The 16,258-nt window shown below is 44.1% G+C and overlaps 1 protein-coding gene across 1 annotated transcript in view; it reads left to right on the forward strand.

Moving 5' to 3' along the window:
• CBL (Cbl proto-oncogene, E3 ubiquitin protein ligase) overlaps positions 1–15,262 on the forward strand; it is a 39,540-nt gene extending 24,278 nt beyond the window's left edge. Inside the window, exons 6-17 of the mRNA XM_014939935.1 lie at positions 918–1,039; positions 2,057–2,194; positions 2,994–3,081; positions 3,630–3,761; positions 4,183–4,386; positions 5,917–6,048; positions 7,105–7,482; positions 8,388–8,482; positions 9,002–9,157; positions 9,637–9,740; positions 10,188–10,370; positions 14,218–15,262. Of these exons, the coding sequence (XP_014795421.1) occupies positions 918–1,039; positions 2,057–2,194; positions 2,994–3,081; positions 3,630–3,761; positions 4,183–4,386; positions 5,917–6,048; positions 7,105–7,482; positions 8,388–8,482; positions 9,002–9,157; positions 9,637–9,740; positions 10,188–10,370; positions 14,218–14,498 (2,013 nt within the window). The 3' untranslated portion in view covers positions 14,499–15,262. The remainder of the gene's footprint in view (positions 1–917; positions 1,040–2,056; positions 2,195–2,993; positions 3,082–3,629; positions 3,762–4,182; positions 4,387–5,916; positions 6,049–7,104; positions 7,483–8,387; positions 8,483–9,001; positions 9,158–9,636; positions 9,741–10,187; positions 10,371–14,217) is intronic.
• The last annotated feature ends 996 nt before the right edge of the window (positions 15,263–16,258 follow it).

Raw genomic sequence — 16,258 nt, forward strand, 5'->3', positions numbered from 1 at the left:
CAAAAACACAGCTTCTGGTGGTGCAATTGGGTATTTACAAGAACAAACACTTACTTCTTTGGCTCTGACTTGCTTTTTCCCATGTGATAGGGTGGGTTGTAATTAAGATATGTCTAGATGAAAAATTCCCATGTTCGGTGTTGCAATGTAGCTGATCTCATTCAATTCGTTTTCCAACTATAGCACATAAGGAGCAAGTTAAGAGATGCATCCAAGAGATGCAAAGTTCTTAGGGAGAGCTAATATCTTCTTTTAGACAAGCTGAGAAATTTGGAAAAATTGGATGTGATTTAGACACTCAAGCCCTTCTCAGTATTGAGACCTTTCAAAGGGTTGTTATGACTGTGCATCATATGTGCTGGTTTATTTGTTCAAATTTCAGACTAGCCGGTAATCCTTGCCACACCCAAGTGAGGTGAGGTGGTTAAGGAATAGTCACAAGCACCTTACACACATTGAAACTGAGACAGAGAGGGGAGGTCGCTTTCCTGAGGCCATGTAGGAAGTCGGTGTTAGAGATCGGACTAGTCGTGGTTTCTGGTCCTGTGCATAATCTTTTTATTCTCCTGTCTTTATCCCTGTCTCAGGAATGAGTCATTTTCTCTGCAGAAGCAGCACAAATTGGTAGCTATTCTTGAGCTGTCTTTTTGTGACCTCAGCGACTTCTCCTTTGGTATTTATTAATGGAGTTTTGATTAAGGTCTGTCTTAGGTGATGTTTTTATCACCGACAAGAGAGAAACTCAAATGCTAGGGCTGCTGCGTGAGAATGTAGGTTTTCATTTCTCTACTGGATTTATGGTGGGTTAAGAAACCTGCTTCTTTACTGAAGAACTGATCCCTTTGATTAAGGAATATTGTATTTCTTGATACCTCTTAGAAGTGCGTGGTTAATATATTTCTTTGTTGTTTCTCTAGCCATGGTCCTCTTTGCTCAGGAACTGGAATAGCCTAGCGGTGACTCATCCTGGTTATATGGCATTCCTAACCTATGATGAGGTGAAAGCACGGCTTCAGAAATTCATTCACAAACCTGGCAGGTTAGTGCTTGGCAGCAGGGGCTTTTTTGATCGTTCTTGCTAGCATTGCTGGTTACTGCACTGCACTGGCTGAGAAGATTGGGTTTATTTTATTTTTGTCCTCCTTCCTCAGAAATTTAAGCTGTGAAAAACACTATCTTGCCCTGTATTTGGAAATTATCCTCTGTGTGGTGACTTACCTCCTGCCCACCCCCACGGTTGTCACAACAGCTCCCTCAGGCATGAGCAGAACGCAGAGGCAGACACCCAGAATGAGCCGAAATGGTGGGCTGCTTAGGATCCTGAATAAGGGAATGTATGTGTAGGTCCCATAACTTTCTGGTGTACATGCATAAAACCGGGAGGGCTGAGCGGATCGCAGCCCCCAGAAGCAGTGTGTATGTTTGAAGCAAACTTCAGAGGGACAAGGCAGCTGACCAGTGTTTGTGCTGGGAGAAAGCAGCATGGTAGGCAGAGCAGGCTGCAAGATAATGCTGTGGACTGGGTGGACTTCAGAGGGTGTCAGGGGCAACACGTGCTTCTGCAGGGGTTGTGGACCTGAGCGGTTTTGGGTGACCTAATGTCCTGCGTAGAACTTGGCATAATACAGCGGGGCTAACAGATTTCTCTTTATGCAGGAAGGACTGAGTGTCAATTTCTGGAGGTTGCTACTGTAACCTTAGTTCTGTGCTGGTTTTAAAAATGGGAGCCTTGTGTAGACTGTTTGTTGGTTTTGTTGTTTGTTGGTGTTTTTAAAAGTTAATTTGAAACAAATGATTTTAAGGATGCCCCAGATTCTGGGTTTAATTTCACCTGGAGGCCAGTGCTTGGATGCTTTTCTCGCTTTGTATCAGATTGCAAGGTTCTCCTTTCATCTGCCTGGGGGTAAATTGAGGAAAGCCGGTGTAGATCAAGTTATTCCTACTAGGTTTTATTTGCTGTTTTGAGATAACCAGAGAAAGGCTGCCTACTTGACATTTAGTCTTTTCTGTCTGTTCCAGTACAAACTGAAGTTTCTTTTCCTTTGTGTGTTTTTAGTTATATTTTCCGATTGAGTTGTACACGACTTGGTCAGTGGGCCATTGGCTATGTCACTGCAGATGGGAACATTCTTCAGACAATTCCTCACAACAAACCTCTTTTTCAAGCACTGATTGATGGCTTCAGGGAAGGCTTGTAAGTAGCTTTATCAAAATTAAGGTTTTTTCTCCTTTTTCACTGTAAGTTTGTTTTAGAAATCTTAATCCTGAGGTGAGGTCTCAAAGTCAGTTGAACAGTAAAACGTACCATCATTATCATCACACTTTATCTGCTTCACAGGAGAGCCAGCATGTTATAGAGGTCAAGCAATCACTATTGACATCACTGAGCCCCTTTTGGACATGTCTCAGCTCTTCCTTTTAATTTAGCTCTTGATTCAGCAAAACAGTTCAATCATGTGAATAGTCCCATTGATGTCAGTGGAATAATTCATATACTTAACTGTTTTGGCACTCAAGAATACTCAGACAGCTGTCTTTTGCACTGGAGAGCTGTGCTGTCCTTTGCAGTAGCAGACGATAAGTGTACGTCAGTGTTTCCCTTGTCAGAGATTCTTTTCCAGTCGACTCCTTAATTTGGGCCACCAGAACTGATATTATGGCATCAGTTTTTTTACTCTGGATATTACAGTTTCACTATGGGATGATTTAAGAAGAATAGCCTGGGACCATATAACATCCTGTTTAAAATAAAAATTGCTGCCAGGAAGGAAGACAAGCTTCTTTTTATTTTTAAGAATGACGTGTTTGGGTTTTGTCCAGTAGGAAGATTCTTCCAAAACTTCTTCTGAATGTAAATACCTTGAATTCCCACCCTCGTTCAGCTTCATTCTTTCTTTCTTTCTTCCACCATCCCCCCAAAGAAACCTCATATCTGTGTGTGTGTGTATGCATATATATAGAGAGATATCTTTTTTTCCTCCAACTGCTTACAGTTATTTATTCCCTGATGGCCGGAATCAGAATCCTGACTTGACTGGCCTGTGTGAGCCTACACCTCAGGACCACATTAAAGTTACACAGGTGAGCAAGGCATTCTGTCCCATCAAAATTGCTTGCTTTCCTTCTAATGTCTAGCATCTGTAGCTGTTTATCCAATTCTGTCATACTTGGTACCCACAAGGTTTGTTTTTAAGCCTGACATACTGTATTTTACAGGAGTTGCAGAAATCTTTGGTGGTAAGAATGGGCAGAGGAGATTGCAAAGGTTAGGTAAAGCTTTGCCTAAGCTGACAGATTTCAATATTTTTTTTAGAATATTCAATATTCTAAATATTCATTCTTTTATACCATCCAGCATATCTTGAGCCCTGCTTTCCTGGACTGTTCTTGGGACATCTAAACGAAAAGCTAGGATAAATTGAAGCCCGCTTTTTTCAGAGCTTGAGAGATGTATCATATATACATAAAATTACAGTGAAATCTTTGCAGACTTCTTTTCTCCTTTGCAGTGTGTTCTTGCGTTTGGATTTTTTTTTTCCCTGCAAATCTTGTGTTGGGTTTCTTGTAACTATGACTTATCATGCTTGTTATTTCACAGTATCAACCATGTCTATCTATCTTTTCCCAAGGAACAATATGAATTGTATTGTGAGATGGGCTCCACATTTCAGCTGTGCAAAATATGTGCTGAAAACGACAAGGATGTGAAGATTGAACCATGCGGCCACCTGATGTGCACATCCTGTCTCACTGCATGGCAGGTGAGGCATTGCCTCTTATTCATCTCTCTGAGTGGAGCTAGTTGCTTTTTAACAGAAGCAGTATATTCTCTTCTCAAAACTGTTCAGTTTCCTTCAGGTATGGAGATGATATAGCATAACTGAGGACATAAGCTCATAGTTCAGTAATATCAATGTTACGGTGCCAACTTCATCAGCACAGGGAGAAACTGGTTAAATCTCTTAATCTAGGAATAGCGAGTGTGAGGACTTGCTAAAAGGCTGGTTTTCTACTTCAGAGGGAAGATACTCCCCATTACTGTAGCACAGTTTGCCTTTGTGTCTTTCTCTTAATTGAAAGGTGCCTGCCAAAAAGTAGGTTTAAACCTCTTTGTGCGTTACCTGTGTGTTTCATTTCTGCATCATGGTGGCTGTTGTAACAGAACTCTTCTCTTCCCTGAAGGAATCAGAAGGCCAGGGTTGTCCTTTCTGCCGCTGCGAAATCAAAGGCACGGAGCCAATTGTAGTAGACCCATTTGACCCCAGAGGAGGAGGAGGATTATCACGACAAGGGGCAGAAGGAACTCCCTCACCCAATTATGACGATGATGATGATGACAGAGCTGATGATTCCCTCTTCATGATGAAAGAACTCGCTGGTACCAAAGTAAGGTCACCAAAGTGTCTGCTAGTAGATGTTGCAGTAGGTATAAAGACTGCATGTTCTCCATCAGTTTTCTGTGGTCTTAGTGATTTGTGCATGTGAGGGTTGTCAGAGCTTATAACTGGAAAGATTTTACTCGGGATGGAAAATGGGGATTTAGGTTCATTTTTGTCTGTTCAGTTTACAGTGTCAGTTCTACTAAGCAATGGTGATAACACTTTGAAATCTTTGATCTTTTGTGGGTTGTCTTGAGAGAATCCTTAGAAGGGTGAAAAGGTTGGCTTGACCTATTGGAATGTAAGATCTAGGTTTATAACATGTCTCTGCATGCTTAGCAATGCTGCATTTGATTTATTAGCCATAGTTCACCCATATCAGCAAAAATTCATCCATTTTTTCCAGTGATGTATACAGCCAACCAGCTAGTCTTCCTAAGGTCCTGATGACTAACTGGGTAGAGGGCAGGCTATTTTGCTGAGGAAGTCAATTTGACTGTCATCGTTTTATATGGTGTCTGATAAATTTGTATAATAAAGGTGCCATAACTCTCTACTATTAGTGCTATTTCCTGCCAGGAGTTGTTTACAAGACAGGCATTCTTTAGGGATCCCTGCCTGTTTTTTTCTAAAAGCTTGTTGCTGCTCTTGCACATCTGCACTTAGCATTGTCTTATTCCACATGGAAGTGGGTTTGAATTTGGCGAATTTTTAATAGTTGAATTCACTAAAATCACCCGCTTTTCCTGATGAGAAAGAATAGTCTACACTGGCTTACGTGTGGTCATATTTCTCTTTAGTGGAAATAGTGTGCTGTGAAATAGCGTACTAAACAGTGAATTCTATTCCTGGAGGTAGTTTTTGTATACGTATCTTGGGGAAGCAAAGCTGTTTCCTCAGTGTGACGTCCTGTGGTGGTTTGCAGCAGGCTAGTGCTCTTTGCCACTACTGAGTTCAAATTGGCGTAAAGCTTTTCAAAGTCAGAGAGCACTAGCCTTGCTTGTAGAATAAACTTTATGAAAAAGAGAAGAACAGGCACTGTTTTGATTTGTGAGGTGGACAAACAACTTGCCAGGGACAAAAATGGAGGTTGTGGTGCACACTAGTGATTGCTGCAACGGCCATGACGCTGTACTCACGGTAGCTTGCACAGCGGTGCCTACAGCGCTAAGTAGGTTTTGCAGCAGATCATGCCCTCTTGTGTTGAAAAGAAAAGCAGCTTGCTCCTGCTCAGAGCCCGGTAAGGCAGGTTTGTTCCTCTAGCAAAACAGCTTGTCTTTTATTGTGCCACTGCTGAGCCTCCATGTTCAGTTGTGTGCCACAGCTCACCCCACTGGTGATCTGCAAGGCTTGCTGCAAGTCAAATGTTGTGCTGTGAAACTGCGCTCATTTACTGGTGCGTGGTTACTGATGTTGTGATTTGTTATCCGTAGTGATACTGAAGCCAGTACATCAGAGAGCCTGAAAGCCTCTCTAGAGAAAAGGAGTTCTGCTGGGTGTTGTCGTTTGTTGATTTTCCCATTCTTTTCTTTTTCAGGTGGAGCGTCCTCCTTCTCCATTCTCAGTAGCTCCACAGGCCACCCTTCCTCCTGTGCCGCCGCGACTGGATCTTTTGCAGCAACGAGTGTCCAATCCGCCTGGGGCATCCAGTCCTGGGACCACTTCAAAGGTCTAACACACTGTTTACCCTTTCAACTAAGATTTTGGTGGGGCAGGCAGAAAGATGAGCATTCTGGTGAACCCTGCATGTTCTCTGTGACATCCTGTTCACACAGGACATTTTCTTCTTCCATTTCTGTAGTTCCATTAGGCCACTTGCCTTCCGTTCCCCACGAGAGCCTACTCTATCCTGAAAGTAAATGCTTCTTTTTGGCATCCATGGTAGGGCAGTCCCTTCTGGCTGTTAAAAAGGCCTGTCTTGTCTTCAGCTTCGTCCATGTAATTGCTAGAGAGAAGCTGAAGTAATTGCTCACTTAGGGTGATAGGTGTCCTCTTCTCAGCTACCTAGTTATTGTTATTACCAGTATCTTTACTGGTTTTCAGCCTCAGCTACTGCTGCCTATGCCTTTTGAGCCGCATTTACGAGCTTGTGTTTTTTTCTAGCTCGCAAGCTAAGTGTGGGATGGTGTTATATTCCCATCCCAACTTTCCTTCACAAATTTTTCTAGCGAGTGTTTTTTCACATTGCAAGCTAAGGAAGGAATGAAATGTGTGTGACTGGGAGAGAGTAACTGCTTTTCTGATTGACTAGCTGAAGGCAGTAGTGTGATCTTGGTGGCATTTGATCATTGACTGTTGAGATATGGCAGCTGTTAAGTATGAAATTAGGCTTGAAAGTTCAGGCCGAAGAAAATATCCAATTCTATGAATATTCATTGCTGACTGATGAACGTTAACTTGTATAAATAACCCACAATTGAATATGTGTTTTTAAATTATGGGTATACTTTGTTTGGAATCCAATCTAATGCGGCTGTATTCTTTTTTTTTTATCATTCAAGAAAAATGGGGTGGGGTGTTTAGTGCCTAGCTGTAGCTGCGCGTAGTTACTGTGTTATCTCTTTAAGCCGCTAGAGAAGGTGTCTCTGGAGGGTTAACTTGTGGAGATGTGGAGAGTTATCTCCACGTTCTTTGAGATAATTTCTGCCACCTGCCTCCCTCCTTTTCATGTTTTGTGTCTCGACTACTTGTGTTTAGCAATATTTTACATTCTTCTGCCTTCCAGGCTGCACCTGGTACTCTTCACAAGGATAAACCTTTGCCGATCCCACCCACGCTCAGAGACCTCCCGCCACCACCGCCTCCAGATAGGCCACATTCCATTGGGACTGAAGGTCGGCCTCAGAGACGTCCCTTGCCCTGCACTCCAGGAGACTGTCCTTCGAGAGACAAACCACCCCCTGTGCCCTCCAACCGTCAGGTGGATCTGTGGCCATCCAGGCCGATTCCGAAAGCCCCATCTGTAGCTCTCAGCCCTGGTGACCCTTGGACTGGCAGAGAACTGTCAAACAGGCACTCGCTTCCCTTTTCCTTGCCCTCTCAGATGGACTCCAGGGCTGACAGCCATCGGCTTGGGAGCACACTCAGTCTGGACAACCCAGTGGTGAGTAGACCTGTAGGAGATGAAGGTAATCTTTGAGGAATTAAGTCTTCCAAGGTGCCCTCTTCTCATAGTTTACATCTGAACAGGGCGATTTTGTGCCGAGGGGGAGAGGGAAGGGAACTGGTGAATGCCGAGCAAGGGAGAATAACGGGAGGACTTCTTCGGGAAGTGCTTTCGTGCCTCTTGGGAGCAAGGCTGAAATCCCAGTTTGAGCAGTCATGAGCCACAATTTTATGATCGCTGTTCACCTTTCAGCTTTGAGAAACTAAAAATGTTTTGTACTGGGAGCTGGTATCCTGAAAAAAATGTAATTTACTTACTGTTCTCAGGTTTCAGTCCTGTAAACCCTGCACACAGTAGCTATGATTACATTAACATAGTAAAATCTGAGTTAAATTTGGATCTGTTACTATTATCAATGTCATGATGTGTACCAGTAGTCCAACGTATTGTTCGCTGTAAGAAATCCCAGGCAGTTTTGCTTTCTTTGATTCCATTCCCCTAATTTTTCCTTTTAAAACCTCTACTCTCCTAAAACTGAAAAGAAGTATGTTTTTAGCCAGATTGTCTAAGAAAATGACACTTGCACAGTTGTCATTCTGTCTCTGTATGTGTGTGCTTATCTGCATCCTTTTCCTCTTGTCCTTGGTTTCGGCCTTTTGGCCTCTTTTATCTGAATTTGCCAAAGACATCGGAATCTCAAAAGGTATGAAGTTCCTACAGTTTTTGTGTAAAAAAGCAGTTGGCTACAGGAGAAAAACCCTGCTTTTGCCCTCACTGAGGGAAAACTCTCACAGAACTACTGGATTTCTAAGGTGCTTCATTCCTCCAGAGGATGTGTTGAATAACAGCTTTGCAACTACACTGGTGTTTCTGATTCCTTGTTTGGAATTTTTTTCTTTCAGAGCTTGAACAGTGGCCCACCAACAACCTCAGAGTGTGAACACCCCAAAATTAAACCCTCCTCGTCTGCCAATGCGATCTACTCCTTAGCTTCCAGGTCTGTTGTAGCAAAAGTGCTATTTTGTCAGTTAGAGAATGGTAATTGTAGGGCTCTCTCTATGCTGGTGCCAGGGACAGAATTTGACACAACTCTGTCAGCCTTAATTTCAATCTCTGACAGGTTCAAAATACACGATCTACAGAAAGTAGATGAAATCAGCATCCTGAAGATCTGTGAATAGTGGTGATAGTTACCCCTGGCTGTGGCAGTAGGAAACAGAGTAGTGTTGTCATTAGCTCTTTGATGAATTCACTTCTGAGTCTGGCTTTATGTGAAGCAGGTGATATATAATGTGTATGATATTGTCAGCTTCCTTTTGCATAATGACCTTGTGCCAGTGTGACCTTGCAGCTGGGCTGCTTAGAATCCTGAAAGCCAGGTTATTTTTTTTCAGACAGAATCACTATAAGATGACTGCTTGTTACTTCTGCTGTGGATTTTAAAGGCCACTTTACTCTTAATTAGATTTGGCATAATTGTTTTTTTTATGTTTATATCTTAATTCTTCTGCCGCAGACCACTGCCTGTGCCAAAACTGCCTCCTGGGGAACAGTCTGAAAGCGATGAAGACACTGAATACATGTCACCGTCCTCTCTGCCTGTGGTGCCTCCAGGTCCTGCTGTACAAAAAACAGAGATCAAAATGCCTTTGGAAATGACTCAGAGTTTACGGTGAGATTCTGTTTGTTGGTGCTGTGCTTTTCCTCACAGCTCCAGGAAAGCGTATTTGTTCACTAGGGTGGAGATTTCGCTTGCTTGGATTTCCCCAGTGATATTCACCAGACCTAGACTCACATAGCTAACTGTAAATGAAATGTGACCTCTGCTCTTTTGCAGAATCCTTATACAGTATTAGAGTCAGATAACAGCTCCGTGCTCTTTTCTGCTGTTAACCTTTTGAGAGCAGCAGCAACTGAAATTCAAAATTCTATTAAAAGGTTGTGTTGTGGTGGTATCAAACTCTTTTAAGCTCATATGCTCTATTGCTATAGACATTACTAGAGCATTTTCTGGAACAAATAGTCTTTCACAGAAGAGTGCTGCTTTCACTTTGAAGCAGGAATCTGTGCAGAATCTCACTCATGGAGCCTAAGTGTCGGTGGTTGACCACTGTCACTTGTCTGAAGGGATGTGTGTGTTCTCTCCCTCAGAGCTTTAGACTGCGACCAGCAGACAGATGGCTGTATGTATGAAGCAATGTACAACATTCACTCCCAAGCAGCGTCCTCTGCTTTCGAGACTGTCAACACTTCTGGTGAGTAGGTGTACTAAAAAAAACAACTGAGAGAATTGGTCCTAGTTCCAATTGGAACAGCATTTAGGTTAAATTAAATGTGACTTGCTTTTGCTGTTAAAATAGCTAGGATGTATGTGGAAACATCTGGGCCTGTGTACTGCAGACTGCATGTTGTGGGGATGTTGTTGAGAAGCCAAGTGGAATGCACTGTAAAAATACTGTTAAAAAATTTGCTGTCTTGAAGATATTTTTTTTCTGGGCGTCAGCTGTCAGCCCATAGCTATCATAAATATTTTTAATCCAATACTACTTTCTGGAAAGAGCATCCATTGAATGTGCAGTTTTGGCAGCAAAACCTTAGTTCTGTGTCCTGTCAATGTTTGTGGACTACAGGGGAACAGAGTCTGCCTTGAGAGACAGAGGCTCTGTTCAGTCCCGGTGCTCAGAATGTGCCTCTTATTCTAGATGAAGGGGATCTGGCAGCAGCCACTGCCAGCAACGGCCCCGAAGAGTCAGAGAATGAAGAAGATGGCTATGATATCCCCAAACCACCGCTACCCGTTGCTATTGCTCGTCGCACACTGTCTGATATCTCCAACGCCACACCTGCCTTCAGCCGAATGTCTTTGGAAAATGACCCTGTAACAGGTAAGACCACACCTGTACTCTTTGTGTTGTGGTGGGTACCGATGGCTTGCTGTGCACATTTGGGATCTCTGGCACTGACTCAAGGTTTTGTACGTAAGCTGTGAAGTCAGGTTTAAACAGCAGAATTACACTGGTTTTTAAGTGTTCAGTTTGATTCACAACTTTGACTTCACTTGGTCATTTAATTACTGAGCTAGCAAATCACGTTTAAACCACAATTAGGAAAACCTTTCCTCGGCTTAAGGGATATTCCTTAAGCAAGTATTTCACTGAATTTCACTGAATTTTTAGAGTTGGAAGGGACCATAGAGATCATCTAGTCCAACTCCCCTGCCAAAGCAGGACCACCCAGAGCTTGTCAGAGCATGTTACTCAGGACTGCATCCAGGCGGGTCTTGAAAATCTCCAAGGAAGGGGACTCCACACCCTCCCTGGGCAGCCTGTTCCAGGGCTCTGGCACCCTCACTGTGAAAAAGTTCTTCCTCATATTCAAGTGGAACCCTTTATGTTCCAACTTGTGCCCGTTGCCCCTTGTCCTCTCACTGGCAACTACTGAAAAGAGTCTGGTTCCCTCCTCCCTCTGCCCACCCTTGAGATACTTGTAGGCATTGATAAGGTCTCCCCTCAGCCTTCTCTTCTCCAGACTAAAGAGTCCCTGCTCTTTCAGCCTCTCCTAAGGGAGATGCTCCAATCCTTGAATCATCTTTGTAGCCCTTCGCTGGACTCTTTCCACTAGTTTCCTGTCCCTCTTGAACTGGGGAGCCCAGAACTGGACACAGGATTCCAGTTGTGGCCTCACCAGTGCAGAGTACAGGGGCAGAATGACCTCCCTTGACCTGCTGGCCACACTCTTCCCTACGCAGCCCAGGATTCCGTTGGCCCTCTTGGCCACAAGAGCACACTGTTTGCTCATTGTCATTTTGTTGTCCACCAGGACCCCCAGATCCTTACAGATCCCAGATTTCTTACAGGGCATGGCATACCTTTTGTACCAGGGCATACCAGAGCATAAAACAGAACTTCAGAGTGTTAGTGCTTTTCACTGGTGCAAGTAAAAGATGACATAGATGACAGGTGACGCTGGCCTGGCTCAGTTTCGTTGCGGTGTTGCCTGCAGATGGCACAAGTGTACTGTCTGAGGCTGTCCGTGCCTTGGAGCAGGGACCTAGTCGCTCAGCAGGGTCGGCTTTTTGTCCCTGGGGAGCAGAGGACGTCTTGTCCTTCTGGCTGCAAGGCATGAGAGAAAAACTAAAGCTTTATTTCTGAATAATGCTGTCCCTACAACTGCCCAGCAGCTCTAAAGGAAGTGCCGAAACTCTTCTTGTTGGGGGGTTTCAGCATTCTGAACACCCTGGCGATTTGAGAGGAGGAGTGAGTTTCTTGTTCCTTCTGGGGGTAGATGAGAAGCAGAGCCTCCTGTAGCCAGGACTACTTACCCTAGGGAGTCTTCTGTTCACCTGCTTCAACGCTTCTCCCTGAGCTTGCCCTTCTTCAGCACAGAAAAAAGTTTACTAGTAAAGAGAAGTTTCTTAGCTTTTGCTACTCCTCCCTGCTCCACACCTCACTTTTTAAGTCTGTCACCGTGTCTGTAGGATGTGGCTGACAGGGCTAAGAAAGGGCAGAGAGAGCTCACATCCCCCTCCCCAGTGAAGTACTGAGCTTAATCATTGACACTGCTTTGTTTCTACAACCCTGAAATAAGAGTGCTATTGTCCTGCTTTGTAGTGTTAGGAGATGTGCTAATGAAAAACACTGTGGAAATGTTGATTGTTACTGCTCTGGGAAGCATACACAGTTATCTGAAACACTGGTTACTGGCTACTGCTCAAGCTTGGACTTAAGGAAGCCTGATTAGTACAGGATACATTTTGGCAGATTTCTGTTTTCATGTGTTGTATCTTAGGGTTTAGTTTCTTAATCATTTACCAAAAAAGCCATGCTAGTAGTTGCCCTTTCAAATTGACCCATGGCCTCTGAGATCTGATCCAGTTCAAGCTGAAACAGCTATTTCAACAGACAATTTGAGGGAGAGAAGCAGCTAGTCCTTTTTCTCAAATGTACAGAGAGCTTTTTATGTGTAAGAAGCTTGTACTTCGAATATTAGGTAGTTGAGCTGCATTGTGGTTGATGAGGAAGCTTCAATGAGTTTGTTTCCTGAAGAGCCTTCTCTATCTTAGTGCTTTTGTGTCGCAGTTTGAGCCGAGTTGGCCAATGACAACAGATATGCACCCCCACATCTTGTTCCAAGGAGGGCAAGAAGAGAGATAAAGAGATTTATGCATTTAGGAAAAAACCCTAAACTACTTTAACGAAATATTAGCAATAAAATAAGAAGGAAATAATAAAATAGATAGAACATATAAAAATACATCTACAAAACCATATTAAGCTCCCAGGGAGATGTCACCTGCAGGCACCAGGAAAGTTCCAGACTGGTCTGAGTGGGAACTGGATTCCGGAACATGCCGATGGGGGTTGAAGGCAGATGAACTGACAGGGTCTTCCTTAGGCATCAGTCATCAAAGAAGGAGACCCATTGAAGAGGGGCCAACCTGACCCCTTTGCTCCCTCAGCTTTTCTACAGAGCATGGCAGAGGGGATGAAACACCCCATGGGTCCACACCTCCCCATAGGTGGGACCCCTCCAGGGGTAAATAGTGAGTCAGCTGACCTTTGTTGCCACAGCAACGGGTGTAAGCAAGAGCCTCACAATTACAAGTTGGCTCTGCTCCACCCCAAACCAGGACATTTTGGTACAAGTTTTTCAGACAGGCTCCACAATGACTGCTTCTTTTCTGACCAGTGCTGCAGGGCCCTCTCTTAAAAATGGATTTGTTTGTTGTACGCCAGTTCTACTGCTAGAAAACTCTTCTCTTGAGTGCCTTGGGGAGTTTCTTCAGAAGACAAATAGAACTTTCTTGAAGGTGATGTCAAATATTCTTGCAGAAAAGTTTCTTGTTATTTGCAAAGTAGGAAAAAATGCTTTCTGGGCTGAAACGGGAGGTTAGAACTCAAAAATTATCAGATGTTGGATTGATGCATTAAGCAATGTGTCGGAGTGTTTGGTGTCTTGTTTGGTCTATTTGCTACTCTCTTTTCTCCCCGGGAGTAGTGCACAATGTGGCTACTGCCAAGTGATGCGTCTGAATGACTAAGAGGAGAGGCAGAACAGGCTGAGCTTACGGATCTGCCGTAGCTGCCAGCCCTTTGGTAGGGTGAGCTTCTGCAGGAGCTCTTGCGGACAGCCATCACCTGCTGATGTGCTGGCAAAGGAAGAGGAGCAGACCCTTCAGAGAACATAATTCAGTTGCTGGAACTGAACCACGTAGTTATGGTGGATGAATTGTAACTGGTGGATCTGGTTATGTGCATACGCTCCCTCAGCGCACTGCAATGCAGACCACAGTTCTGTGAGAAGAAATCAGCATCTGGACAGTTAAACTGGGGGTTGCTGTCTCATTCTAGAAGGAAATGGGGTGTTTGGTAAAGTTGCATATTCTCCATGTCATTTTTTCCCAGCAGGTCTCTGCTTCTTATACTAAGGCTGATATCTAAGCTCCGCTCACGCGCGCACACACACACACACACACATATCCCTGGTTATTTTTTATTTGTTTACATAGTCTTATCTTAATAAACGAGCCCAATGTGGCCTTCTAATTAAAAAAATCTCCAGAGCCGTTTTTGCACATGAGAGGGGAAGCTGAGCTAATCCGTGCTGGCTGGAGAAAGTGGCGTAGGTTTCAGTGGTGTGTTTGAAGTGCCATTTATCAGTCTAATGTCATTCCCGCTTTGTTCCAAGCAAGAATCATACGACTTTTTTTTTCAGTGATGCATTTGTTTCCAGGTTTTTCAGATGGCTCTCAAGTTCCAGAAAGGCCGCCGAAGCCGCTGCCACGGCGAATAAATTCTGAGCGGAAAGCAGGGAGCTGCCAAACAGGAGGAGCCAGCAGTGGGACCAGTGCGTCACTGCAACTCTCCAGCGAGATCGAGAATCTAATGAGCCAAGGCTACTCATATCAGGACATTCAGAAAGCACTGGTCATTGCACATAACAATATTGAAATGGCCAAGAATATTCTCCGGGAGTTTGTTTCCATTTCCTCCCCTGCGCATGTGGCCACATAGCACAGTACCTCCACGCCTGCAACTTCTGTGGACCAACTGCCTGGGCAGCCGTAGCCCAGCTACGCACCAAAGGGGAAGGGGGTTCCTTTAGAGACTTTGTGCTGAGGTCAGTCTTGCCTCTTAAGAGAATCAGTTATCAGGTTTTTGTGGTTCCAGATTTCAAAGCAGTGGAATGAAATGGAGCAGAATGGTGTTTTCTACAGTGTATGTCTTGGAGTCCTTTACCCCTACCTCTTGTTTGAGAGAACAGATTTACTTCCAGGGTGTCGGTAGAGAAAGGTATCACAACAAGGGATCCCCGAGCTGATGCCCTGGAGGCTGGGGGGAGTGTTTTGTGCTGTGAATTCTAAGTGAATGCTCTGAGAAACAAAGTCTCGAGGTCGGTGTGGTGTGTCCTGTGGTTCATGGTACTAGGTTTGGATCTGTTCGCTGCTGTGTGTCTGGCTCAGGCTTTTTAGAGCAGCTGGGAGGTCACTTTCTGCTGGGAATAAATAGGAGAGCGTGGAAGAATCTTTCGATTGCTTCCTGTTTGCCATGGCATTTCTCTTTTGCCTGTATTAATAGCGTTTATTACTTACGATTCAAGTCCTCCCTTTTTGCCTGGAGATAGTGTGACTGGTTTCTGTCAGGTGTTTTTCCTTGGCAGTGCTGGGAGTTTGAATTCTCTCATACATGTCCTCTTGCCGGCAGCACTGGCAGCACCAGATTCCAGGCAGCTAGACGTGCTGAAAGTTTTGTGTGTTTTTGAGGGGTGGGAGAGGGTGGGAAGAATTTGAGTGAGAGCAAAGAACTGGCTGCTGCTTCTCCTTTATGGCCTTGAGCATTTGGGCTTCAGTGCTCAAGCTTGATTCTGGCCCTGCTGGGCTTGAGCAGCCATCGCTGGACACTCCCATACGCTCTTTCTCTAGGAATGTTGCACCTGGTAAATATGATGTTTTATTTATCTTAATTGCATGGTGGCTGTTGCAGACTAGTGGCCTTCACGCACATTCCATCATCTCCTTCAGAGAGCTTTTGCGGGAGCCAGCTGTCTTTGTGCCGGGCTGTTTTGTGGAATTGGTAGATGCAGCTGATGTATTTGTTGGTATCCTAACTGCTTTGCAGTAAAAGAAACGCAGCAGTTCTCTGCATGGCTATCAAAACAACATGGGGGCTCTTCTTTCCATTTTCATTACTCTAAGGTATTGCCAGAATTTGTGTTAAAACAGATCTGGGAAACTTCTGTATTTGTGAAACAATCACATGGCTTTAAGAGTCAGTACTCAGCTTTTACTTTGAAAAACCCTGACTTACATACTCAGCTACTTAACTCTGTTCATGCAGGCTTAATGTGTGAGTGGTTCCTTTTGAGAGGATTTAAATCAAGTAGGAATACACAGATCACAGCCTGACAGACAAACAAGTGCTCTGTGTACACTGAGAGGCTGTCAGTGTTTTGGAGCATGTCTGGCCTTATTTGCATCTCTCTAAGGGCAGCAGTAGTCACTAGGCAAAGGGTTGCAACTTGAAATATTGTTGGAGTGATTATGGCAGTTGGATGCAGTTTAGCCTCTTAAAGGATCTAGTAGCTGGGCCCAGATCTCAAAGAAACAACTTGCAATTGGCAGAGAGGACTTAGCAAGTATTAGCAAAGGGAACTAAGCATAAAATGTTTGGTTTATGTAGGGTATAGGTTTATCTCCAGATCTACCGCTTTATAAATTGATGCAGTGGGCTCCAGGCAGTTTAAAAGCATGAGCTGTTTCTCTTTACTCCCCATC

The sequence above is a fragment of the Calidris pugnax genome, unplaced genomic scaffold (assembly GCF_001431845.1).
Source record: "Calidris pugnax isolate Ruff unplaced genomic scaffold, ASM143184v1 scaffold92, whole genome shotgun sequence".
Classification (NCBI taxonomy): Eukaryota; Metazoa; Chordata; class Aves; order Charadriiformes; family Scolopacidae; genus Calidris; species Calidris pugnax.